Source organism: Centruroides sculpturatus, unplaced genomic scaffold (assembly GCF_000671375.1).
Source record: "Centruroides sculpturatus isolate CEXI.00-Female unplaced genomic scaffold, Cexi_2.0 scaffold48, whole genome shotgun sequence".
In the NCBI taxonomy this organism is placed as follows: Eukaryota; Metazoa; Arthropoda; class Arachnida; order Scorpiones; family Buthidae; genus Centruroides; species Centruroides sculpturatus.
Window position 1 is genome coordinate 1,128,400 of NW_019384294.1, and position 26,809 is coordinate 1,155,208.

General features: G+C 28.5%; 1 protein-coding gene across 2 annotated transcripts in view; it reads right to left on the reverse strand.

Annotated features, from left to right (window-relative positions):
* Positions 1 to 561: 561 nt before the first annotated feature.
* The window catches only part of LOC111620328 (adenylate kinase isoenzyme 6-like), a 45,845-nt gene continuing 19,597 nt past the window's right edge, over positions 562 to 26,809 (reverse strand). The window contains exons 2-4 of one of the 2 annotated variants that reach the window (XM_023362275.1): positions 21,657 to 21,808; positions 14,918 to 15,063; positions 562 to 828 (exon numbers count right to left, since the gene is read on the reverse strand). In XM_023362275.1, the coding sequence (XP_023218043.1) occupies positions 633 to 828; positions 14,918 to 15,063; positions 21,657 to 21,808 (494 nt within the window). In that variant the 3' untranslated portion in view covers positions 562 to 632. The remainder of the gene's footprint in view (positions 829 to 14,917; positions 15,064 to 21,656; positions 21,809 to 26,809) is intronic. The other variant, XM_023362337.1, reaches the window with a different exon arrangement.

Sequence of the window (26,809 nt, forward strand, 5' to 3'; positions counted from 1 at the left end):
ATTCGGCAACATCAGAAGCAGAAGCGTCGCGATCTGGCAACATTGAAACAAGTTTCGAGAAGGACCACGTGTATCGACAGAAGGCGAGAAGAGAAAATTTACATACTTAAGTACTAATAGTTCACGAAAATAATAATCTTCGTGAACTATTATTACTTAAGTATGTAAAAATTTATTATATTTCCTGTTGTACGAGGGTTTTACCCAATTCTCAAACCATGTTAGAGCGAATCCGTGCTATAGAAGTGCCGTGTTATACGGGGGTTACCTGTACAAGTGAATTTTAATAAAAAAATTTTGTTTTTTTTCTGAACTAACTGTCATTATTGTATCAAATATTAAACACCAGTATAACATCCTACTAATGAGCAATGTCCAAGTAAACAATTAAAAAAATAAATAAATAAAATTTTCAAAAGTATTTCATATTAATACAAAATACATCTTATGCTGACAATATGAAATAACCTTCAGAATCCAAAATATTGTGTATAGAAACGTAAAAGAACAATCAGACATAATCAATTATTGATTAATTAACCAATTTTTATTAAAATATCATTTTAAATATACAATATTTAATAGCAAATTATTATAAATGTTACATGTTATATCTATTTTGAATATTGTTGTTATCCAGAATTATGCTGTTGCTTCCACTGGTCAATCCATAGACACATTTTTTCCAGATTGTCTTCCATATCTTCAGGAGTGTTGCTGGGTAATTCAAATACTAACTGAGAATCATATGATTCTCTAGCTTCATCTAACAGGGTTTGAAATATTTCACACTGCAGATTATCTTGTAATTTTTTTTCATTATAACCCCTTTAATGAAAACATAAATAAATACTGTATATATGATAAAATAATAAATTAATTATATATTTAGATATTAAAAAATTCAAGTAAATGAATAAATAATTAGTTATCTTGTAATATATCATTTTATTACAATACAGTAACTGTACAAATCAATTGCATTAAGTAAACTTGTAAAAGAAATGCTCTTTAGGAAAAATTAAAATCTTTCACATGTAGACGCATTGTTTTTAATGGAATAATAATTACAAAAATAAAAGTTAAAAAAATTCAAGCACTCAGCTCAGGCTTAAGTACTAATCTTCAGGTATTCAATGAATGTTCTATTAATATTGGAAGCATAAACTTGAAAAATTTTTCTGAAGATTCATTGCTTGGTGATTTTTTAAAAATTTTCCAGAGCGATCCATGCATATATATATTTTTAAATACAAAAGAAAGTATACAAACAAAATATTCATTTATTTTCCATCATATCAAATTTGAAAGACATAAATTTAATGTGGTAATTTATTTACAATACATTGAAAATGACTGTAATCAATTATCTTAATGCTATCAAATTATTTTAGTAAATAATCATTATAAGTGGAATTTAGTTACAACATGCATATAATAATAATTAATTACATAATATATATTTTACATATTTATAAATGGCACTGATATTAAAATTTTCATTCAACTTATGACTTCTGAGTGTATCTTCAGAGTTGCAATTCATCACTTGGTCACAAAATAGTAAATAATTTAGCTTTAACATTGATTATTTGTTACTGTATTCTAATTTTTGATTATCTTCAAATAAGTAAAATGTTATTAATAGAATTTCATAACTAATTAAATTGAAACTATATATGCTCTCAATTTAATTATTGTATTTGTCCAAATATAAGTTGAACTGAATATAGGTCGACTCCCAATTTTCTTGGGTTTATTTCCAGAAAAAATTTTCTCCCTAATATACCATTAATCAACCCGGAGAATACAATGTATCAATCATATTTATGGACAGATCATAAACTCTACCACCCATTGTTCAACCTTTACAAAGCAGCCAGATTTAGGCTAATGAGTTATTTCTGTTTGATTAAAACTGTTCCAGTGAGGATTTCATTTTTCTCCAATCATGTGTTCATAAATTTTTTTCTTATTTGAAGATTTTCAATAAGAAAAAACCCATATCCAAAGCATTGATTTGTTTCTGAGAGCAGCCACTCAGATCCCCAGATATCACTGATACAATATGACCAAGGACCTCTTCTACACAGATTTGAAGAAATAAAAGAAATCTTCAAATGTTTACTGTACCAACCATTGATCTGCTAAAATGGGTCTTGGATAAATTAGACTATAGAATTTACTTCCACTATGTGACATGGAAAATAGATATCAAAAGTTGTAGGATTAAGAAAAACTGTCAGTTCTTTTACAACTTGGTGCACACTACATGCTCATTTAAAATTTAGTTACTAAATAATAAAATTTTGAAAGTGTTCAATACTTTTTGAATCACTCTGTATATATGTACACTGTATGTATGCTTTCATTATATACACTTTACTGTTATAATAAAAATGTTTTAAACTTTATATAGTTTGTAAAAAGTGTGTAGTTAATTTTCTGTTCTTGTTCTCTCATTTCTTTTATTGAAGGAAAGTAATAAATTCAAAATTTTAATTTTTATAAATATTTTTATTATATAATAGTATCTTTTGATTAATAACATTAATTTATAGGAAGAGATACTTCAATTAAGATTTCAGATCACATTTATCCATTCTCTATTTATTTTTAAAAATACTGCAAATACAGTGGGTGATCGGTTAACAAACAGATCGCATAACGAACAAATCAGATAACGAACACTTTCGCGAAAGATTTTTATGTTCAGACAACGAACACACAACGGATAACGAACACCCCACAAAACAAACATAAGAAGAAGCGACATAAATTAATGAATACCGATTGGTCTTCCCTTGTCTTCGGGCAACAATTCGAAACTTTTCGGAGTGTGGGAGATGNTTACATATTTATAAATGGCACTGATATTAAAATTTTCATTCAACTTATGACTTCTGAGTGTATCTTCAGAGTTGCAATTCATCACTTGGTCACAAAATAGTAAATAATTTAGCTTTAACATTGATTATTTGTTACTGTATTCTAATTTTTGATTATCTTCAAATAAGTAAAATGTTATTAATAGAATTTCATAACTAATTAAATTGAAACTATATATGCTCTCAATTTAATTATTGTATTTGTCCAAATATAAGTTGAACTGAATATAGGTCGACTCCCAATTTTCTTGGGTTTATTTCCAGAAAAAATTTTCTCCCTAATATACCATTAATCAACCCGGAGAATACAATGTATCGATCATATTTATGGACAGATCATAAACTCTACCACCCATTGTTCAACCTTTACAAAGCAGCCAGATTTAGGCTAATGAGTTATTTCTGTTTGATAAAACTGTTCCAGTGAGGATTTCATTTTTCTCCAATCATGTGTTCATAAATTTTTTTCTTATTTGAAGATTTTCAATAAGAAAAAACCCATATCCAAAGCATTGATTTGTTTCTGAGAGCAGCCACTCAGATCCCCAGATATCACTGATACAATATGACCAAGGACCTCTTCTACACAGATTTGAAGAAATAAAAGAAATCTTCAAATGTTTACTGTACCAACCATTGATCTGCTAAAATGGGTCTTGGATAAATTAGACTATAGAATTTACTTCCACTATGTGACATGGAAAATAGATATCAAAAGTTGTAGGATTAAGAAAAACTGTCAGTTCTTTTACAACTTGGTGCACACTACATGCTCATTTAAAATTTAGTTACTAAATAATAAAATTTTGAAAGTGTTCAATACTTTTTGAATCACTCTGTATATATGTACACTGTATGTATGCTTTCATTATATACACTTTACTGTTATAATAAAAATGTTTTATTATTTTACAGACTCTTATTACCCTCATTTTACATCTATATAACAAATACTACTTAAAGTACTATAGTACTAAAGTACTATAAATACTACTTAAAGTGGTAGCTATTGTAGGTATCACAATCTTCTGCTGCTTTTTAAAAGAACTCTTTTCATTTGTGCAATTTTACAGCTGGTCTAATGCTTTTTGAATAGTTGTAGTCACACAATGGTTGTTGGAGTATTTATACATTAAGCCTGCATTATAGTAGTGATTGAAGACAAGCTGTTTGACATCATAGAGCTATGACAAAGAAGTTTTTAAATAGCAATCACATCTTGTGATACAATAGCAGAAAACTTAAGAAATGATTCATTAAAATTGAGTTAAAGAATGATGATGAAATGGAACTTTCTAATGAAACATTACAGGAAATCCTCATTAGTTCAAAATTCAAGGGACAAAATAGTCATGACTTCAAATAATTGAATTTGGAATTATCTTAGATGTACATATTTCTGTATAATACACAAAATGCCATGTAACTGATGTAATTGTAAGCAACTGTGAGCAAAAGGATATGGCTGCATATACAGAACACTACTTTCATTAATTAATAATTATAGTATAAATAAACTGCAGATGGACAGTACTTGTCCAGTGAGGATCTCACAGGTTGTCAAATAGGTTTATAAACAGTAGAGAAAAATCCTCAAAATGTAGCTCAAATAGTAGTAAGTCATCCATATCTAGTAGTGTAGAGCCCTACAAATATCTCAATCTGCAACCCCAAAATCCAGTTGTATTTTACAAGAGAAAAAGATAATTGATGGATAAGGTAACACCCAAAAATGTGTTAACATAAAAAAGCAAAGTCATGTTGACATATTAAGAGTTGTTCAAGGGTCTTTATTCTTTTATAGTATGTTCTCTTATTTTATATTATTCCCTAACATATAAACCTCCATATCCCTAGCTGGGACAAATAATACAGTTATGAACCAACAGTTTTGAACTATCTAAGTTTGAATTAACAAGGATTTCTTGTAATGTTATAATAATCTAATTTCCTACAATTAACAAAAAATGTAATGAAATCTTCAATTTTCTTCATTAACAACATTCCTGAGGTGTGGAAAAAAAAACAATCTTGACACAGAGGCACCAAAAAAAGACTAAAGATGANTTCCCATAGAAACCTATGGTAAATCGATAATCAGTTAACGAACAATTCGGATAGCGAACAAAGTCTTGGAACAGATTAGGTTCGTTAACTGAACACCCACTGTATTAATTTTTATTTATATTTATAGATATAGCGACAGAAGAGTCTAGTCATATTAATTTTAATAAATTAAAAACTTGTGTCTGTAATTTATTATTTTGAATATGTTAAGTAAATGTATGAAAAGTTGGTGTAAAGATCAATGTTATACAGGGTAAGTCAAAAGAGAGGGAAATATCTTGGGAAATGATAGTATAGGTTACTGTATGCAAAAAATTTTATATGTACACAGACATTATTCTCATTAGCTTCAAGGTACAACCATATGAATGTTGCTCACATACAACCACAATAATAAATGGCATGTGTGTTACATTCAAAACAAATGCTCAAAACTTAAACCCTGAACCTCAAAATACTTTACAACTTGTGTCTGAACATTACATAATTTCTCTGGGTTAGTGGTGATGACTAGGGTTTCTCAAATGGGATCCCGGTTGTTTTTTTAACCTGGGAAATTCTTCTCATCTTGGGAAATCCTGCAAATTTCTTAAAAATTCACTTTTTTCTTATTTTGTGTTAAGGTTGAGGAAATTTTGCAAATAGAAAGTATAATTAACTCAAACAGTCAGAATACATTTGTATTTATTAATTTTAAACCTACTTATTAGTTTTTTAAATTTTTGCTCATTATGGCACATCGCAAATGGTCAATAATCAATATCTGGCTTATTTGTGGCAAGACTCTGAAAATTCTGTACTTGTCAGAACCTTTAATATCTGGAATAATTTTGTGCTTATGCTGTCTTAATTTTTAATCATGCTCAGTAGCTTCAATAACTGCATAATGCCAGATTGTGCAAATTGGGCAAGGATACAAACGAGTATGAAGTTTTTCTTCATAAACCTGATTATTAAAGACAAATGAACTGCCAAATTATTGGGCTATAAGCATGATGTTTCATTAAGGCAGCCAAGGTAGACAAATCAAGAATACTAGAGATCAAAAGAAGTACTAAAATCTCAAAAACTAAGTAGATATCTTCCAGGCTACAGGCAAAAAAACACATAACACGTGTTTAATGCATTTAAGAGAAGACAGAATTCCACTCACATCAATTGAATCGGAAAGGGCATTCTCGGTAGCAGGACTTTTCATTACTAAAATAAGAATCAAATTGAGTGATTGGAGTTTTGACCATCTTTGCTTTTTAAAATCTTATAAAAAAAATTTAAAATAATATTTTGTATTATGTTTTATTTAAAAAACAAAACTTACCTTTTAAGTTAGAAGTTTGATGTAAGTTCATTTTTTTAAAATTTTCAACTCAATTAAAAGCATTTCTTTTTTGTTGTTATATACAGTTTCCAGCAAACTTTAATAAATTTTTTCTATTTGTGAAAATTTCTACATAAATCAAAGATAATTTTTAAATATATATCTTACACAGCATTATTAATATGATTTTGGAGATTGCAGAATGTATTAAACTACTTTAAAAAATGAAAAATAATTATATCATTTGATTTCAAGATATTTTGTATATCTTAAAAATAATTAATTCTATCCCAGGAAACAGTTCACTTTTATCCCGGAATCTTGGGACAAGCAAAAGACCAGGAAGTGAGAAACCCTAGTGATGACCATTGCATAACTCAAAGACAAAATTCAAGTCTCATCACATCATCTTCCAGGAGATGCTGTGATGAGACTTGAATTGAATGATCAGATGATAGTATTAGGGATGCAAGTCAAAGTGATGAAAAGTTCAACTGACTTGATTGTAAAGTGTACTGAAGTTCAGGGTTTGATTTTTGAGCATTTGTTTTGAATGTAACACGTGTGTCATTCATCATTATTATTGTATGTGAGCAACTGTATCCCTAAAACTACTGAGAATGTTTAAAGTTTTTTTGCTTACAATGACCTATACTATCATTCTCCAAGAATATTTCCCTCTCCTCCTGACTCACCCTATATAAATATAATTGTTTTACACAACATTAAAGAAAATTTATTAAAATTGATGTAAAAAATTCATAATGACTCTGACAAATAAATATTTCTTATTTAGAAAAATGTGAAGTCAAAAGCAAGCAGAGTAATGGCCAGTTTCATCAACATTTGTTAACATTTATCAACTAAAATTATTTCATAAAAATTTGTTAATGCTAACAAAGTGTTAAACTGATTGCTATTTTAAAGAAATGATTTTGGAACATTAAAGTTTCTAAAGGCTTTTTTAAGTTAAAATCAAGTTGCTGGATTAAGGTGATTTTAATGCATCATTGTCATATATAAAATACATTAAAGATAAAGGACCATAAAAAGCTACTAATCACACAGACAGAGCAATTTTGAAGTGTAACTATTTTATGATTTTTTTAATCACATAATTCTTTTTGTCACATAATTGAGTTAAAAATATGGTTAAGTTTTCCCATAATTTTTCTTTTTATTGTCACACAATTAGTTAGTTCATTTTCAATATATATGTTATATTTCTGAATTGCATACAAATCAATAAAAACACACTTCTCTACATTTGTAGAATTTGAAATTCTTACTTCACACAACATTTCATGCAAAACAAGTAACAGAGATGATCATTGTCTATGTAAACTATACTAGGAAAATCACACTGTATACTCTTATGAATTATTAATAAAATAGAAAGCCAGTATGTGCAAAAGAACTGTATGCAATCATCTAATATCAATGGACTACTTATCACAAATAGCTAAAAGGAAGCATCTCATCAGTTTTGCACAAGCCAAAAAAATGTCTCAATGTCTCAGATAGGAAAAACAACATGAAACATGGGCAGAAGATATATATATATATATATATGGAAACAGGTTATTTTCTCCAATGAAAATATAATCTGCGTTACTTATGGTGATAACATTGGTCAAATAAATGAGGAGAACATAATCTGAGGCATTCCATTCTGATTACAGTCTATTGTTAAGTTGGGTGTAATAGTGCGGAATGTATGGGAGGCTTTAAAACAGGAAGCCTGTGTCTTTTGCATGAAACTTAATTCTACTATGTATAAAGACATTCTGGAATATAAATTAATTTCCATTAAAAAAGATAATTTTCAAAATGAGATGTTTTTGTTTTAGCAAGAAAATGTATTCTGCCATACCAGTAAAAAGATTAAGCATTGTCTATTAAAATGCAACATCCCATTATCAGAATGGCTCCCAAACAAATGACCCCATAGAGCATATGACATATTTAAGGAAAAGTGTTTAGAAAATACATCTACAATAATATCTGAACTGAAAACAGCAATAATGGACAGCTGAAAGGAAATCACACTACAGGACTGTATAAAACTTATTGTAAAACAACCTGCACATGTTAAAACAGTAATTAAGGCTCGGAGAAGTCCTACAAAATACCAATTTTCTATTTTTGGGTTTTATTTCTTTCCACATGATCTAATACTTTTTCCATGAAAATATGTCGGTATAGTACTTTTTCTGCAAAGTGGTTCAAATAAAAATGTTTTATTATTTTACAGACTCTTATTACCCTCATTTTACATCTATATAACAAATACTACTTAAAGTACTATAGTACTAAAGTACTATAAATACTACTTAAAGTGGTAGCTATTGTAGGTATCACAATCTTCTGCTGCTTTTTAAAAGAACTCTTTTCATTTGTGCAATTTTACAGCTGGTCTAATGCTTTTTGAATAGTTGTAGTCACACAATGGTTGTTGGAGTATTTATACATTAAGCCTGCATTATAGTAGTGATTGAAGACAAGCTGTTTGACATCATAGAGCTATGACAAAGAAGTTTTTAAATAGCAATCACATCTTGTGATACAATAGCAGAAAACTTAAGAAATGATTCATTAAAATTGAGTTAAAGAATGATGATGAAATGGAACTTTCTAATGAAACATTACAGGAAATCCTCATTAGTTCAAAATTCAAGGGACAAAATAGTCATGACTTCAAATAATTGAATTTGGAATTATCTTAGATGTACATATTTCTGTATAATACACAAAATGCCATGTAACTGATGTAATTGTAAGCAACTGTGAGCAAAAGGATATGGCTGCATATACAGAACACTACTTTCATTAATTAATAATTATAGTATAAATAAACTGCAGATGGACAGTACTTGTCCAGTGAGGATCTCACAGGTTGTCAAATAGGTTTATAAACAGTAGAGAAAAATCCTCAAAATGTAGCTCAAATAGTAGTAAGTCATCCATATCTAGTAGTGTAGAGCCCTACAAATATCTCAATCTGCAACCCCAAAATCCAGTTGTATTTTACAAGAGAAAAAGATAATTGATGGATAAGGTAACACCCAAAAATGTGTTAACATAAAAAAGCAAAGTCATGTTGACATATTAAGAGTTGTTCAAGGGTCTTTATTCTTTTATAGTATGTTCTCTTATTTTATATTATTCCCTAACATATAAACCTCCATATCCCTAGCTGGGACAAATAATACAGTTATGAACCAACAGTTTTGAACTATCTAAGTTTGAATTAACAAGGATTTCTTGTAATGTTATAATAATCTAATTTCCTACAATTAACAAAAAATGTAATGAAATCTTCAATTTTCTTCATTAACAACATTCCTGAGGTGTGGAAAAAAAAACAATCTTGACACAGAGGCACCAAAAAAAGACTAAAGATGANTACAATCTTAGCTAAGAAAGATATAATCAAAAAGACTCAAGCAGTAATGAAAATCACATCTGAGAAACATGTGCTATCCATGAAAAAATGGAGAGATTGCTTTTAGTTCTTTATTATATGTAAATAAACATAGTGAGAAAGTAATTTTTTATTTTTAAATTTTTTGTTTATTTTTTGGGGTTTCCAGAACAAATTTATCAAATTCCCACAAAAATCTATGGTAAATCTATAATCAGTTAACAAACAATTCGAATAGCAAACACTGTCTTGGAACAAATTATATTCATTAACTAATCACCCACTATAGTTTAAAAATTGATATCATTAAAAAGCGTTTTTTAAAAAAAATTTCAATTAAATTAAAAATTTGCTATAATTAGAGAAAATGAATTTAATGAAGAATGAAAAAAAAATAAATTAACTCTTTGTTGAGTGGGTTTGCCAGTGGCTCCTCTCCTAGAATGAGTTAGTTTTTAAAAATGTAACATTTACAAAAAAACAAATTAATATCTCACTTTCTAATTTGACCGTGTTGAATAACTCCAACAATTTAGAAAGAGAGAGCAAGTTTGAACAACTATTAGATACCATGTTCATTTTATAGACATGTAGACCTGTCAATAGCTGCTGTAAATATAAGAGCCTGCTGCAATGAGACAAACTTGGAGAACATATACATGCATGCTTACTCTGTAGAGTTCACATCTAGCAGTATATTGTCGGGCTAGATATTGGGCTTAATAAATTTAAAAATTATAATTTTTAAATTTATTAAGAGATTAATAATCTTAATAAATTTAAAATTATAATTTTTAAATTTATTAAGAGATGGTGCCTAATGTCTCCCTCTAGTACCAAATTGTTTCATAATTTATTAGTATTATAGCCAATATATAGCATGATAACATATGGCATTGATTGGCTTATAGTTTACCATGTAAACACAAATCCTTTGAAAATACTCAATTTTTCAATTTTTTACTTTGTGTCAGATATATCATGCAAAATATTACAACTATCTTAAATTATTTTAGAATTTGTTAACTTTAATACACAGTGTGGCCAAAAAGTTGCTTGCCAAACGAGAAAAGAGGATACATTGCAAATTACAGATGAAGACACTGTAAATGACTTTAATGCAGTCTGTGAGACAATGAGCTTGATATTAGTGTGAATATGGAGTGTTGTACACCACAATACTCATCAATGTTCATATTCAAAGTGTTGTTCATACTCAAATAGAATATTTTACTCAAACTTTGTGTGTCATCACTATAAGATTCGCATGTGGAACGTTGTGAATTCTGTCCTTCAATTTATTGAGAGAGGCAAGCAGCATCTGGAAAACATGTTGCTTCACATACCACCACAGAAAGAAATCCTTAGGGATTAGGTTGAGTGAGCCTGGAGGTCATGATGATGGGCTAATGCAACCAATCCAATGTCTTGAAAACATTGAATTAAGTCTCTCCGGAATGGATAAGGCAGTATACTGTCACACCATCCTGCTGTAATCAAAGTTCTTGTTGTTAATTCATAGGAAGATCGTCCATGGAACGGATTATGTTCGTTAACCGATCACCCACTGTATTTTAATGGCATCTATACATCATTTATGAAACAACACTTTCACAGTTGTATACATAACTTTTTTTGCATTAATTAATTTCTGTTCTCTGAATTTTTGCAAGTGCTTTTCTAAACTTTTTATTTAAGAAACTGATAATATGATGGGGCCTAAAAAGAGTGGCATGTCAAGAACTGTGTTCATTATAGAAACTAAGCAAGAGATAATAGCCAAGGTAGAGAGTGAGCAGAAGATATCTGATATTATAGGCAGATGACTTCAACAGGTCTACAGTAGATACAATCTTAGCTAAGAAAGATATAATCAAAAAGACTCAAGCAGTAATGAAAATCACATCTGAGAAACATGTGCTATCCATGAAAAAATGGAGAGATTGCTTTTAGTTCTTTATTATATGTAAATAAACATAGTGAGAAAGTAATTTTTTATTTTTAAATTTTTTGTTTATTTTTTGGGGTTTCCAGAACAAATTTATCAAATTCCCACAAAAATCTATGGTAAATCTATAATCAGTTAACAAACAATTCGAATAGCAAACACTGTCTTGGAACAAATTATATTCATTAACTAATCACCCACTATAGTTTAAAAATTGATATCATTAAAAAGCGTTTTTTAAAAAAAATTTCAATTAAATTANGCTGACTTCTGCTATTAAGATCTCTTGAAAAAGTGGGAGGATGTCAGAACAATGGTCTTAAAATGGCATCCAAACAAGGTTGAGGTTAATAGACTTGGGGATCTCTACAATTACAATGTTATTAATTACTTCTGAAAAATCCTGAAGAAGAGAGAAATGCAATCGACATTAGACAGATTTTATAACCCCCACAAATGGAAAAAACATGACTAATAAAACACATCCCTGCATACAAGGGTACATGTACTACTCTACAGATTATAACTATAGTAATAAAAACAATTTTGTTTATTTTTTGGGGTTTCCAGAACAAATTTATCAAATTCCCACAAAAATCTATGGTAAATCTATAATCAGTTAACAAACAATTCGAATAGCAAACACTGTCTTGGAACAAATTATATTCATTAACTAATCACCCACTATAGTTTAAAAATTGATATCATTAAAAAGCGTTTTTTAAAAAAAATTTCAATTAAATTAAAAATTTGCTATAATTAGAGAAAATGAATTTAATGAAGAATGAAAAAAAAATAAATTAACTCTTTGTTGAGTGGGTTTGCCAGTGGCTCCTCTCCTAGAATGAGTTAGTTTTTAAAAATGTAACATTTACAAAAAAACAAATTAATATCTCACTTTCTAATTTGACCGTGTTGAATAACTCCAACAATTTAGAAAGAGAGAGCAAGTTTGAACAACTATTAGATACCATGTTCATTTTATAGACATGTAGACCTGTCAATAGCTGCTGTAAATATAAGAGCCTGCTGCAATGAGACAAACTTGGAGAACATATACATGCATGCTTACTCTGTAGAGTTCACATCTAGCAGTATATTGTCGGGCTAGATATTGGGCTTAATAAATTTAAAAATTATAATTTTTAAATTTATTAAGAGATTAATAATCTTAATAAATTTAAAATTATAATTTTTAAATTTATTAAGAGATTAATAATCTTAATAAATTTAAAATTATAATTTTTAAATTTATTAAGAGATTAATAATCTTAATAAATTTAAAATTATAATTTTTAAATTTATTAAGAGATTAATAATCTTAATAAATTTAAAATTATAATTTTTAAATTTATTAAGAGATTAATAATCTTAATAAATTTAAAATTATAATTTTTAAATTTATTAAGAGATTAATAATCTTAATAAATTTAAAATTATAATTTTTAAATTTATTAAGAGATTAATAATCTTAATAAATTTAAAATTATAATTTTTAAATTTATTAAGAGATTAATAATCTTAATAAATTTAAAATTATAATTTTTAAATTTATTAAGAGATTAATAATCTTAATAAATTTAAAATTATAATTTTTAAATTTATTAAGAGATTAATAATCTTAATAAATTTAAAATTATAATTTTTAAATTTATTAAGAGATTAATAATCTTAATAAATTTAAAATTATAATTTTTAAATTTATTAAGAGATTAATAATCTTAATAAATTTAAAATTATAATTTTTAAATTTATTAAGAGATTAATAATCTTAATAAATTTAAAATTATAATTTTTAAATTTATTAAGAGATTAATAATCTTAATAAATTTAAAATTATAATTTTTAAATTTATTAAGAGATTAATAATCTTAATAAATTTAAAATTATAATTTTTAAATTTATTAAGAGATTAATAATCTTAATAAATTTAAAATTATAATTTTTAAATTTATTAAGAGATTAATAATCTTAATAAATTTAAAATTATAATTTTTAAATTTATTAAGAGATTAATAATCTTAATAAATTTAAAATTATAATTTTTAAATTTATTAAGAGATTAATAATCTTAATAAATTTAAAATTATAATTTTTAAATTTATTAAGAGATTAATAATCTTAATAAATTTAAAATTATAATTTTTAAATTTATTAAGAGATTAATAATCTTAATAAATTTAAAATTATAATTTTTAAATTTATTAAGAGATTAATAATCTTAATAAATTTAAAATTATAATTTTTAAATTTATTAAGAGATTAATAATCTTAATAAATTTAAAATTATAATTTTTAAATTTATTAAGAGATTAATAATCTTAATAAATTTAAAATTATAATTTTTAAATTTATTAAGAGATGGTGCCTAATGTCTCCCTCTAGTACCAAATTGTTTCATAATTTATTAGTATTATAGCCAATATATAGCATGATAACATATGGCATTGATTGGCTTATAGTTTACCATGTAAACACAAATCCTTTGAAAATACTCAATTTTTCAATTTTTTACTTTGTGTCAGATATATCATGCAAAATATTACAACTATCTTAAATTATTTTAGAATTTGTTAACTTTAATACACAGTGTGGCCAAAAAGTTGCTTGCCAAACGAGAAAAGAGGATACATTGCAAATTACAGATGAAGACACTGTAAATGACTTTAATGCAGTCTGTGAGACAATGAGCTTGATATTAGTGTGAATATGGAGTGTTGTACACCACAATACTCATCAATGTTCATATTCAAAGTGTTGTTCATACTCAAATAGAATATTTTACTCAAACTTTGTGTGTCATCACTATAAGATTCGCATGTGGAACGTTGTGAATTCTGTCCTTCAATTTATTGAGAGAGGCAAGCAGCATCTGGAAAACATGTTGCTTCACATACCACCACAGAAAGAAATCCTTAGGGATTAGGTTGAGTGAGCCTGGAGGTCATGATGATGGGCTAATGCAACCAATCCAATGTCTTGAAAACATTGAATTAAGTCTCTCCGGAATGGATAAGGCAGTATACTGTCACACCATCCTGCTGTAATCAAAGTTCTTGTTGTTAATTCATAGGAAGATCGTCCAGAAAATCCAGTACAGTGGTATTCAGCATGTTCCCATATGTGTGTTGGTTCACATTACTTTCAAAGAAGTACAGACCAACAGTAGTATTACTCAGAATACCTCCATTTGACAAGTGACTTTTTGGCTACACTGTATAAATTAATGCTAAATTAATTATAAAATATTGTAATAGTAAAAAGGTATTTACCTAGCTACTAATCTGTCATACAATATTGTATTATTTGTTCTAAGAACAAATACAATATCAAACCATCTTTGTGGAAAAAAATCACAGCCATGATAATCAACTATCTTTCCACCTTCATTTACTTCATCTTCTAAATCATCAACAACCTAGAAAACAGAAAACAATTTTATAATTTTTAATGATAACTTTTAGTTATTTTGAATTCTTACTTTGTTATTCTATTATGAGAAAACTATTTTTATAAAAAAAATTTATTTTATGCTGTACAACAAAATACTATTTTGTTAAGAATTTCCAGTAAACTATTATAAAATATTATATTAAACATTTATAAAAAAATGTATAGAGAAATATTAATGCTTTTAACATTTTCTATTATACAAATTTACTATAATTCCAGTATTCATAAGAGTAGCTCAATGGGAAAGACAACATGGCAAAATGAGCAATCAAAAATGTTCAAAAAAGAGGAGAAGATTAAAAATAACAAGCCAAATCTAAATACAGTAGAGCGTCGATTATCCAAAAGTCAATCATTTGAAAAAATTCCAGTCGGCAAATTTAAATTTTCGCCAGAGCTGTGGCGCTTCAATCTTTGGCTATGTCTTGGGCTACTCAAATATTTTATGTTTTTGATACTAAATTAACTTCTGAAGTATAATTTTTTATTGTTTTTATATTTTTCAATATATTTATTTACAAAATAAAAAAATAATTATTAACGATACAATAGTCTTCGTTAGGCTTAACATCAACGAAAATTCAACGCGAAGCAACATGCAACGGAGAAAAATGTCAAGATGGGATAAATTAACATATTTTTTCGTACATAATCAGTTATCCGAAACATCGATCTTCTGAACAACCCAGTCCCCAATTGATTCGGATAATTGACGCTCTACTGTATATAAAATTACTTGTCCTGACTGACTGATTCATCATCATCCAGAGCAAACTGCTGAACATAAAGTGGTAAAATTTGGTACAGAGTTAGGGTACTGTACAGTACATCATGAAAATGCACACTAAGAAGGGGGTTTTTTGAAATTCCCCCACGGGGAGAGGGAGAGGATTAAGGCTTAACCTGAAGAACAGCTTCTACTGTACTATTTTCGATGTGATTTTTTGTTTTCAACTACATTTAGTCTTCATTGAGTACTTAGATGTATTAAATTGATAACATTTCAGATTATAATAAATTGTTATAAATATTTTTATATATTTCAATTTTTTAACTAAACGTTCAAACCATTTTAAATTTGAATTTGTTACTGCATATTGGTTCGATTATAGAACGATTGTAAACATTCCAGAAAATTGATCAAATTGAAAACAGTTCATTTGATTCTCAGCAATTCTCATCATTCTTAGCAGTTGGTGTTATATAACAATTATTATGATTGTTGAAATACTAAATATAAATGGAGTTTGCTTGCAAAATCCGCATGGGTGAAGTCGCAGGTAACAGCTAGTATTCAGTAAAGTTCCATAAATTAATTTTGAAGTTGTTTATAAACAGTTCATACAAGAGTGCCAGCACTTGAAGTGCTCTCTATTGGAAACTGTTCTGGAAGCAGTGGTGAGAAGTGCATCACTTCTCACCACTGCTTCCAATATTATTAGGCATAGGTGCTACAAGAGTTTGGGGTGCAAAAATTCATGTTAAAACAGACACCATTTACATCAAACTTTGTGAGGTGTTTAGTTTGATTTGAAATATAGGAAACCGCAGTCTTTTCTCATCACCCACAATTTTTTACACATCTTAATGGTTGCATTTAATCTTTTACTTTTATTTGGGTACTTGTCTACTTCAAGTTCAACTGAGACTCACAAGAAACAATGTTGTTTATCTTTTAATCTTCCTCTTTTGGAGTCTTTTGAAAGACCTTTATTCACTGGCTTTTTATCTCTTGCTCAGCTTTTCATTCTTTTATATATCTTAAATTTTCTTTTTATTTCCTGCAGTGTTGAAGACAGTTTTATTCACCTTAAACACCAGCTATAACAGCATTTCTGAAATGGGTTGTTACCTGGCACTGGACTACAAAAGCAAAATGCCAGGTTATTTAAAAAGTTTTGAAAACCTAGGTGTCTCATTTTTTCACAAAGCAGAATATGAATATGTAGAACAGGAAACAGAGTTAAGCTAATCATCTGTTTCACCGTAGGCCAAAGGAGCTAAAAACAAAAGAATTCTCCTCATATGGAAATGATCCATGAACAATAAGAGATCTCACTCCAGCATACAAAGATAGGTAGACTATTCTTGATCTTGGTACTGAACAGGGCAAATGAATGAATGAAGGAATGAATGAGGCAAATGGACAACTCCAAGCTCAAATTGAAGAAATTTACAAGTAAATAACATTGAATCAGAACTATTGAATATATAATTCAATTAATCAAGATGAAAGACACACTCCATTTTGTTTTACCTACCCACGCCCGCATTGATTCCCCTTGTTCAGTTTGAGTTAAATGTCGAGAGAGTGCATTTTTTGTTGTGTTTACAGATTATATTTAATTTTACGATGGATAAGTGGGTAATAAAACAATGTGCCAGTTACAAACTCTTTGATTAGCACCAATACACAATTGATTGATGTGCAGTCAGACACAAGTTCTGAGAGTGGCACTAACAAATGGTTGCATGATGAGCAGTCCACTATTACAAAAAAGAAGGAATCCATGATATGACAGTATTCTCAGGATTACATACAATTCGGTTTCATCAAGGGTGCTGATGATAAGCCATTATGTGTTATTTGATATGTGGCACTTTCAAAATCGTCCATGAAACCTTCAAAAGTTGAAACGACCCTTGAAATTGAAACATCAGAATACTGTAATAAGCCAATAGATTTCTTCATAAATAAAAAGAGAGAATTAATTGCTAGCAAAAAGACTATCTTTGAATTTTTCTCAGGGTTCTCAATCTGAAAATCTTATGATGGCTTCTTATGAAATATCAAAATTAATTGCTGAATTGGTTATCCTCACACAATTGCTGAGAAATTAAATAGTTCCAGCAATGAAAATATTAACATCTTGATTATGTGATAAAAAACACAAGAATTAAGTAAATATGCTGGCACTATCAAATAACACAGTGAAGTGTAGAATTGTGGAGATGGCAGATAATATCAAAGAAACTGTCATAAGTCAATTAAAAGAGTGTAGTTTTTTCTTCACAAGTCAATGAAAGTACAGACATATTGGACAATGCCAATATAATGTGTTTTGTGAGATACAATTTTGACAACACAACTCAAAAAAAAATTCTCTTTTGTAAACCTCTCACTATAAGAACAACAGCTAAAGAGATGCTTAATTTAATTGATAATTACATCAATCAAAATGGCAATGAATGGAAAAAATGTGTGGGACTGAGTAGTGATGGAGCATGCACAATGGCAAGAGCTAGCACTGGACTTTTTTTGAGGATCAAAGCCGTAGCACCAGACTTTGCATGGGTGCATTGTTTCATTCACAGTGGAACAATGGCCGTCAAAAAAATGCCATTGAGTTTAACTACAACTACATAAGTGTGTAAAATTTATAAACTTTATAAAATCACATCCATTGAATTGAAGAATATTCTCTGAATTGTGCAAAGAAATGGGGAGTGAATATGAATATCTTTTACATTGTGAAGTGAGATGGCTATCAAGAGGAAATGTTTTAAGATTTATTTTAAGAACATGATGAGATTTTAGCTGCTATCAAGGAATATCTGCTAGGACTGAAGATAAGTCTAAAGGAATATTTTTCCCCAATCAACAGCAACAAAGCATGGATAAAGAACACTTTTATAGTGAATGTAGAATCCAAGACAGAATTGACAGATTCAAATATGGAGTCTATAATCGAATTGTCATGTGATACGGCACTCAGACCACTGATGGATTTTTGGCTGTCTTGTCAGAAATATCCAGTTTCACAAGAAAAAGCAATAAAATTTCTAATTCCTTTTATCACAACCTGTAAGGGTGAAGCAGGATTTTCAACATTACTTTTCTTAAAAAATAAATATAGAAACTGATTGATTGAAAGTCAAACTGGATCTAAGAATAAAGTTAACATCTTTTTCTCCAAACCTGAAGTTTCTAGTTAACAAGAAACAGCATCATACTTGTCATTAATAAAATATTTTTAGTTTGATTTGTTTACATTTGTGTACGAGTAAATGCTTCTTTATTATAATATATGAAAACTGTATAGATATTCAAATCTGTTTTAGTTTACCTATAGGCCAGTATAGGTAATAAAAGTTTTAGTGGATCACAAATGAGAAGTATAAAAATAACTGGACCACAAAAAAAAGTATGGGAAACCATGATCTATAATGTATTCAATTATCACTTTCTTTTCAATGCTGCCTTGGCTCTTAATCTGATGTATGGCATAAGTAGGTACATTGGTGGGTATATTCATCTTATCTCTTCTCATATTTCATGTCTTGTTTGTGTATCAGAGCACTATTCACTTTTAATTTAAATTTGCTTCTGAAACAATTTTTGAGGACTTTCAACAAAACAATATCTTTCTTGTACATTATAAATTTTTTTCAAATTCTTGTATCATTTACCTACTGTAGAGAAGTTTTTGAAGACTGTTCCATTCAAAAAGTGCTGTCAAATCTTTGAATCATGACTTCACTCTTCTACTTGAAGCATATTGCCTTCAGAGAAATAAGTGACAGTCTTCCAAATCTCTAATTGTAAAGTTACTACCTTTCAGCAAACTTCTATATCCAAGATGAATGCAATTTTTCTGCATATCATGTTCAAAACTTAATTTTTCTGAATACATATCTTTTCATCAAGATAATTTTCCTCCTATTCAATTCTTTTTGTTCATTTTCATATTAAGACTTTCTTTCAAGTTTGCTTGCTATGTAGCTTTTAATCTATCACAGTTCAGACTTTCTACTTGTAATAGATAAATTTCATTTTTATAAATGTTCTCAAAGATCTGCTGTTTGAAACATTTCTACTTCTAAATTAGATGTCAACTTGTCTATTGCATTCTTTCTAGTAGCTGCAGTCTTTATCGCATAATACTTCAACTGTTGCAAATGTCTACAGTTGAAGTGTTGAACAATTGACTATGGGATCTTGCTGACTTTTGATCCCAACACTGGTGTCTCTATCAATTATCTACCCTTCAATGTCAAGGTTGCTGTGATTTTCCATTTCACACTTGTCTGAATACTTGTTATCCTTTTTATTTGACATTGAGCACTAAATTGTGTCTATTTGTTTCTGCTCAACTGAATATGACATATAGTCAACTTTATCAACATTCAACATTAGAACAAATCCCAGATCAACTTGTTTCTATGTGTACCAACTTGAAAAAAGATCCATACATCTTTCTAGTATCTGCCAACTACGTTTGTAACCACTTTTAAATTAGCTCTGGAACAATTACTATTTTTCAGTGCAATACATAATGCATGAAAACCAATTTTTCCTGAATGATTTCATATAGTATGAAACTTCCAATTTTATACAGTCATAACTTTAAAAGATTCTAAAACATAATATATCATATTTATTCTAATAAACAGCACAGTTGCAAGATAAAAAGTTATATTGTCTATTGAAAGAAAATAAGCTTATTGTAAACTGAAAATTTACATTCTATTCAGCATTGTCATTGTTATCATATATTGAAATATGATGTGTGTGTGTCAAGTATTGCATTATTGTTCAAATAATAAAGTGAAAGTTACCAGATTTATTCTATTAATAGTAATAATAATTACATCCAATTCCCAAAGAATAAAAATAATAGTTGCTCTCTAATAAACAATACAACAGCAATCTGAAAAAAATTGTAGATAGTGCACTGTTTATTAGAATAAATACAGTATNTTTTAAATTTGTAGCCTGAAGGATTGGATAATACCAATCCGAAATGCATTGTTAAATAGGCAAATAAAGTGAACTGTTTTAATCTTGGTCTCTGTTTATTGCAGATAATTAAGAAATACAAGATAAAGATCACTAGACTTAACTTTTTGAAGAAGAAATTTTTACTCATTGTTATATCTGTTCCATTTTAATAATTTTATTAAACAATTTATGAATTAAATACCTCAATACAGTTATTTTTCAACTTATGATAGGGTTCCATTTCACTATTTAGGATCATAACTCAAATATATAAAAATATTGAACATACAAATAATGTAAAAAAACCATAAACAAAATTTATGTTAAGTATTAATGTAATTAACTTTTTTTAAGTTTACATACAAATGTACTTGTATTAAACATATTAAATTAAAACAACTAAAAAAAGACCTCCATCACCTGTGATTTGGTTTGAAAAAGACAAATGACTCAATTACTTATTTTTATGAAAAAATCTTGACTTTTTAAGAATGTTTACTTCATGACTGTAAAGGCAGATGCACAAGTGGCAAAATTAAGGTAACACTGAATGCCAACTAGTGTCACGAATCATATCTTATGACCCTGAGAATTAAAATGGATGATTGGACAAATCTGTCATCAATGTTCAATGTCACCTTAATTTTGCTACCCATGTGCATCTGCTTAAGTCTAAGTGGCTGAATCACAAGATAACTGTATAAATACTCTTAATTTTATTTCTTTATAAAAAAATTACAAAAATAAAATAAAATGTAATTAATGAAATTTTCTAAAAATTTTTGTCAAATTAAAAATATATATATTTCGATAAAAGTAATTTTGAATAATCTTACTCTATCTTCATCAATTATGGGACAATCATAGATATCATCATATCCTTCATATAATTCATTTGTTTTGGCAACTTCTCCAATGTTTATCCATTCCAAACCAGTTCTTTGACTCAATTCTGCACATAGTGTAGATTTGCCTGTACCAGGAGTACCTGAAAGTATACATTAAAAATTTAATTAATTCAAAATTAAAAAAAAATTAAGTTAAATTTCAGCACATTCATTAATTCTGAAATTGATTCCATCTTAATAAATATTTTCAGATAAGACTGATTTATTACTACCTTTTACAGAATAATTTTCTTATCCATTTGAAAATCAGCAATTGTGGATAAAGAAAGACCATATTGAAATCACAAGAAGAAATCTAGCAGTTAGACTAAAGGAGCATAAGTATGACATTAAAAAAGGGCACTGTAACACAGTTTTGTCCAGTATGGCACAAGTACAGGACTCCATAGTTAAATGGAATGAAGCAAGTATCCTCAAGACTATGCATTCCCCATTGTTAGCAATGAGCAAAGAAAAAATTGAAATTTATAAAAACAAATTAATGGATGGTTGCATAAATGATAGGGATGCAGATGGACTACCTTCAGCATAAAAATTCAGCATAAAAGAAAAATTACAATATAAAAGTTCTTAGTTTGCACTGGCCCTTATATTTTGATGCATTTATTTTATTTTTGTTATATGTATTTTGTTTATTTGTTAATTTGTTTAATATTTTGTTTTAAATTTTAAATTTGTAGCCTGAAGGATTGGATAATACCAATCCGAAATGCATTGTTAAATAGGCAAATAAAGTGAATTGATTTAATCTTGGTCTCTGTTTATTGCAGATAATTAAGAAATACAAGATAAAGATCACTAGACTTAACTTTTTGAAGAAGAAATTTTTACTCATTGTTATATCTGTTCCATTTTAATAATTTTATTAAACANGCATAAAAATTCAGCATAAAAGAAAAATTACAATATAAAAGTTCTTAGTTTGCACTGGCCCTTATATTTTGATGCATTTATTTTATTTTTGTTATATGTATTTTGTTTATTTGTTAATTTGTTTAATATTTTGTTTTAAGTTTTAAATGTAAGAGTTCAAATGTTCCTTTTTTTGAAAAGGCATTCAAATTCAGATACACCTGAAGATTACTACCTTTTATGGTTCTTAATGAATGTGGGGTCCAAGGAGATTGACGGTACAGTACAGTAGAGGTACTGAGTATCAATTATCCAACTGGGGTTGTTCGGAAAATTGATTTTTCAGATAACTGATTATGTACGAAAAAAACATATTAACCTATCCCATATTGAAATTCGTTCAAATCCTAGCATGTCCTTAAGTACTCTCTTGTGGTTGCACCGGTGCTGCCAGCTAAAACATGCACACCAACAAAAATAATATTGGAGTAGCCCAAGACATAGCCAAAGATTGCAGCGCCACAGCACTAGCAGAAATTTAAATTTGCCAACTGAAAAGCTTTTGGTTAATTGATGTTTCAGTTGATCGATATTCAGATAATCGATGCTCTACTGTATTTTAAAATACTGCCAATCTCCTTGGATCCCACATTGCAAAGAAAATAATTGTATTACAGACAGAAATAATAATAAAGTTTTATTTAAAGAAAATGACATATATATAAGATTTAAAAAACACACAGCTATTATCCATTGTCAAAATTGTATTAACCTAAATAATGGGATGGAAACTGATGAATACGGCATGACATCAATAAGAACCATAAAAGGTTTTGCATATATGAAGTCGGGCAATGTAACATAACAACTGAGACACTGAAGCCACGAGGTTTGTTTTGTATACTTGTAAATTTAATTTTAATTATTGTTTTTTGTTAATATATATTTTCTTAAAATTATTTTTTAATTTTAAAATTTGTAGTTTGAAGAGAGATTGGAAAATACCAATCCAAAATGTATTGTTAAATAGGCAAATAAAGTGAATTGATTTAATCTTGGTCTCTGTTTATTGCAGATAATTAAGAAATACAAGATAAAGATCACTAGACTTAACTTTTTGAAGAAGAAATTTTTACTCATTGTTATATCTGTTCCATTTTAATAATTTTATTAAACAATTTATGAATTAAATACCTCAATACAGTTATTTTTCAACTTATGATAGGGTTCCATTTCACTATTTAGGATCATAACTCAAATATATAAAAATATTGAACATACAAATAATGTAAAAAAACCATAAACAAAATTTATGTTAAGTATTAATGTAATTAACTTTTTTTAAGTTTACATACAAATGTACTTGTATTAAACATATTAAATTAAAACAACTAAAAAAAGACCTCCATCACCTGTGATTTGGTTTGAAAAAGACAAATGACTCAATTACTTATTTTTATGAAAAAATCTTGACTTTTTAAGAATGTTTACTTCATGACTGTAAAGGCAGATGCACAAGTGGCAAAATTAAGGTAACACTGAATGCCAACTAGTGTCACGAATCATATCTTATGACCCTGAGAATTAAAATGGATGATTGGACAAATCTGTCATCAATGTTCAATGTCACCTTAATTTTGCTACCCATGTGCATCTGCTTAAGTCTAAGTGGCTGAATCACAAGATAACTGTATAAATACTCTTAATTTTATTTCTTTATAAAAAAATTACAAAAATAAAATAAAATAAAAATTACAAAAAATAAATAAATTATAAAGAAGAGCTTGTTTGCTATAAGCAAACAAGNTTTGTTTTTATTCTGTAAAGGAAATATCAATATGAACAATCTATCAATAATAAAAGCAAATAAGATTATAATGATCCCATATACAGAAAAGACATTCTCCACTTAACATATGCAACTCCAAAACTGATCAGAGGGATGAGACATATTTGACACTACTATATACAAGTATACCTCGCCTTACGTCGGTAATTGGTTCCAGGAGAACGACTTAAGTCGAAAAACAACGATAAGTCGAATTTACTTGTCTCCAAATCTACTATTTTTTGAAATAGGCTTAGAGTGTACTTTCATATAATTAATTACATTTTTTAATAGTATTTTCTACTAATAAGTAGATAAAAAATGCATTATTAATGTTAATGTAACTTAGTATTAAGTAATAAATCAATTAATAATTCATTTTTACCACAAAAACTTTTCTTTTAGATTTATGCATATACATCATCAATTATTATTAGTTTTAAATCACTTTTAATATGAAGAAATAAAGCAATACAGCTTATTAAACTTTTAGACTGTTTTGAGTCTTCAATATCAATTACTAAATTTAAAAATTTCTTCTACTTCATGCCATTTCCTTTCTAGTGTCTTCTCATAAACAAATAAACAATTACAGTAGACTCAACTTATTGTAATCATTTTGGAATTCCTCTATACCAGTGGTTCTCAAAGTGGGTTCCGCGGAACCCTTGGGTTCCATGAAGCAAGGTCAGGGGTTCCGTGAAGCTACATTGAAAAGCAACATTTAATCGTAACATAAGAAATTGGTACATATCATATCTTATAACATCAATGAATTCCCACTGACAGCAAGTGTTGCCAGACTAGATTATTCAGAGTTGGCAACATTGGTGATGGCTGGCTTTATCGGTTAGTTACACACGTGCAGTAAGGTTGTGCTGCTCTACTGTTACCGTAAGCATTTCTTCTACTCAAATTATTTTTACTATTTTTAATGCCCTACAATGGATCAGTGGTTAAAAAGGATTAGTAAAGCAACAACATCCAAAGAAGATACAGAAAAAGATGAACTTGCAAAGGAACAATCTGCAACTAGTTCAAAAAACATGGAATATGTTCCCTCTTGTTCTGAACGGCAGCCAGGCAAAAAGAAACGCAAGTATGATCCTCAGTATTTGTCATATGGCTTTACTAGTACTGGTGATGAAGAAGCCCCAGACGCCATTTGTATACTTTGTCACACAAGATTAGCTAACAGTTCGTTGGCACCAGCAAAGTTGCAAAGACACATGGAGACCAGGCATAGTGTCTATAAAAATAAGGATAAATCTTTTTTTGAAAGGAAACTTGAAAGTTTCAATAAAACTACAAATTTCATGGTGAAGAAATGCAGAACAGACAATGAAAATGCAACTGAAGCATCATATAAAGCATCTTACCATATTTCTCTTCATGGCGAAGCACACACTATCGGTGAATCATTGATAAAACCTATATTGAAAGATATAGTTTCATGTGTATTTGATGAAAAGTCTGCTCAAAAGGTTGAATCTATATCTCTATCTAATGATACAGTGTCGAGGCGTATTGCTGATATTTCTGATGACATTGAAACCGAACTTATTTCACGACTGCATGCATGTGATGCTTACGCGTTGCAAATGGATGAGTCTACAGATGTGGCTGGACTGGCAATTCTACTTGTGTTTGTTAGATATGACTTCAATAAAAGAATTGAGGACAATTTTCTTTTCTGTAAAAGTTTAGAGCTTCATACCACAGGAAAAGATATATTTGATTGTGTTGATAATTATATAACAAATCATGGTATTGGTTGGGATAAATGCATTTCAGTGTGCACTGATGGAGCGAAGGCTATGATGGGAAAATTATCTGGTGCTGTAACTAGAATAAAAAATGCTGCAAAAAACTGCAGCAGTAATCACTGCATTCTTCACAGATACGCATTAGTGACAAAAAGAATTTCTGCTTCATTAAAGGTAGTTTTGGACGAAGCCGTACAAATTATCAATTTTATTAAGACTCGGCCATTACAATCAAGAGTATTTAAAGCTTTATGTGAAGATATGGGTAGCCATCAAACGACTCTTCTTTTACATACAGAAGTAAGATGGCTTTCAAGAGGAAATGTGCTGGTGAGAATGGTTGAATTGATAAAAGAATTGCAGTTTTACTTTCTTGAACATAAATTTAATTTGTCTGACAGATTAAAAAATAATGTATGGCGAGCAAAACTTACATATTTAGCAGATGTTTTTTCAAAGTTGAATGAAACATGCCTATCTCTACAAAGAAAGGAAACAAACATTTTTCGAACTCAAGATAATATGATATCTTTATCTCGTAAATTACAGTACTGGATTTCAGAAGTAGAACATGATAATTTTGACTGTTTTCCACTTCTTACTAAATTTCTACAAGAGTCTGAAATGGAATTGGA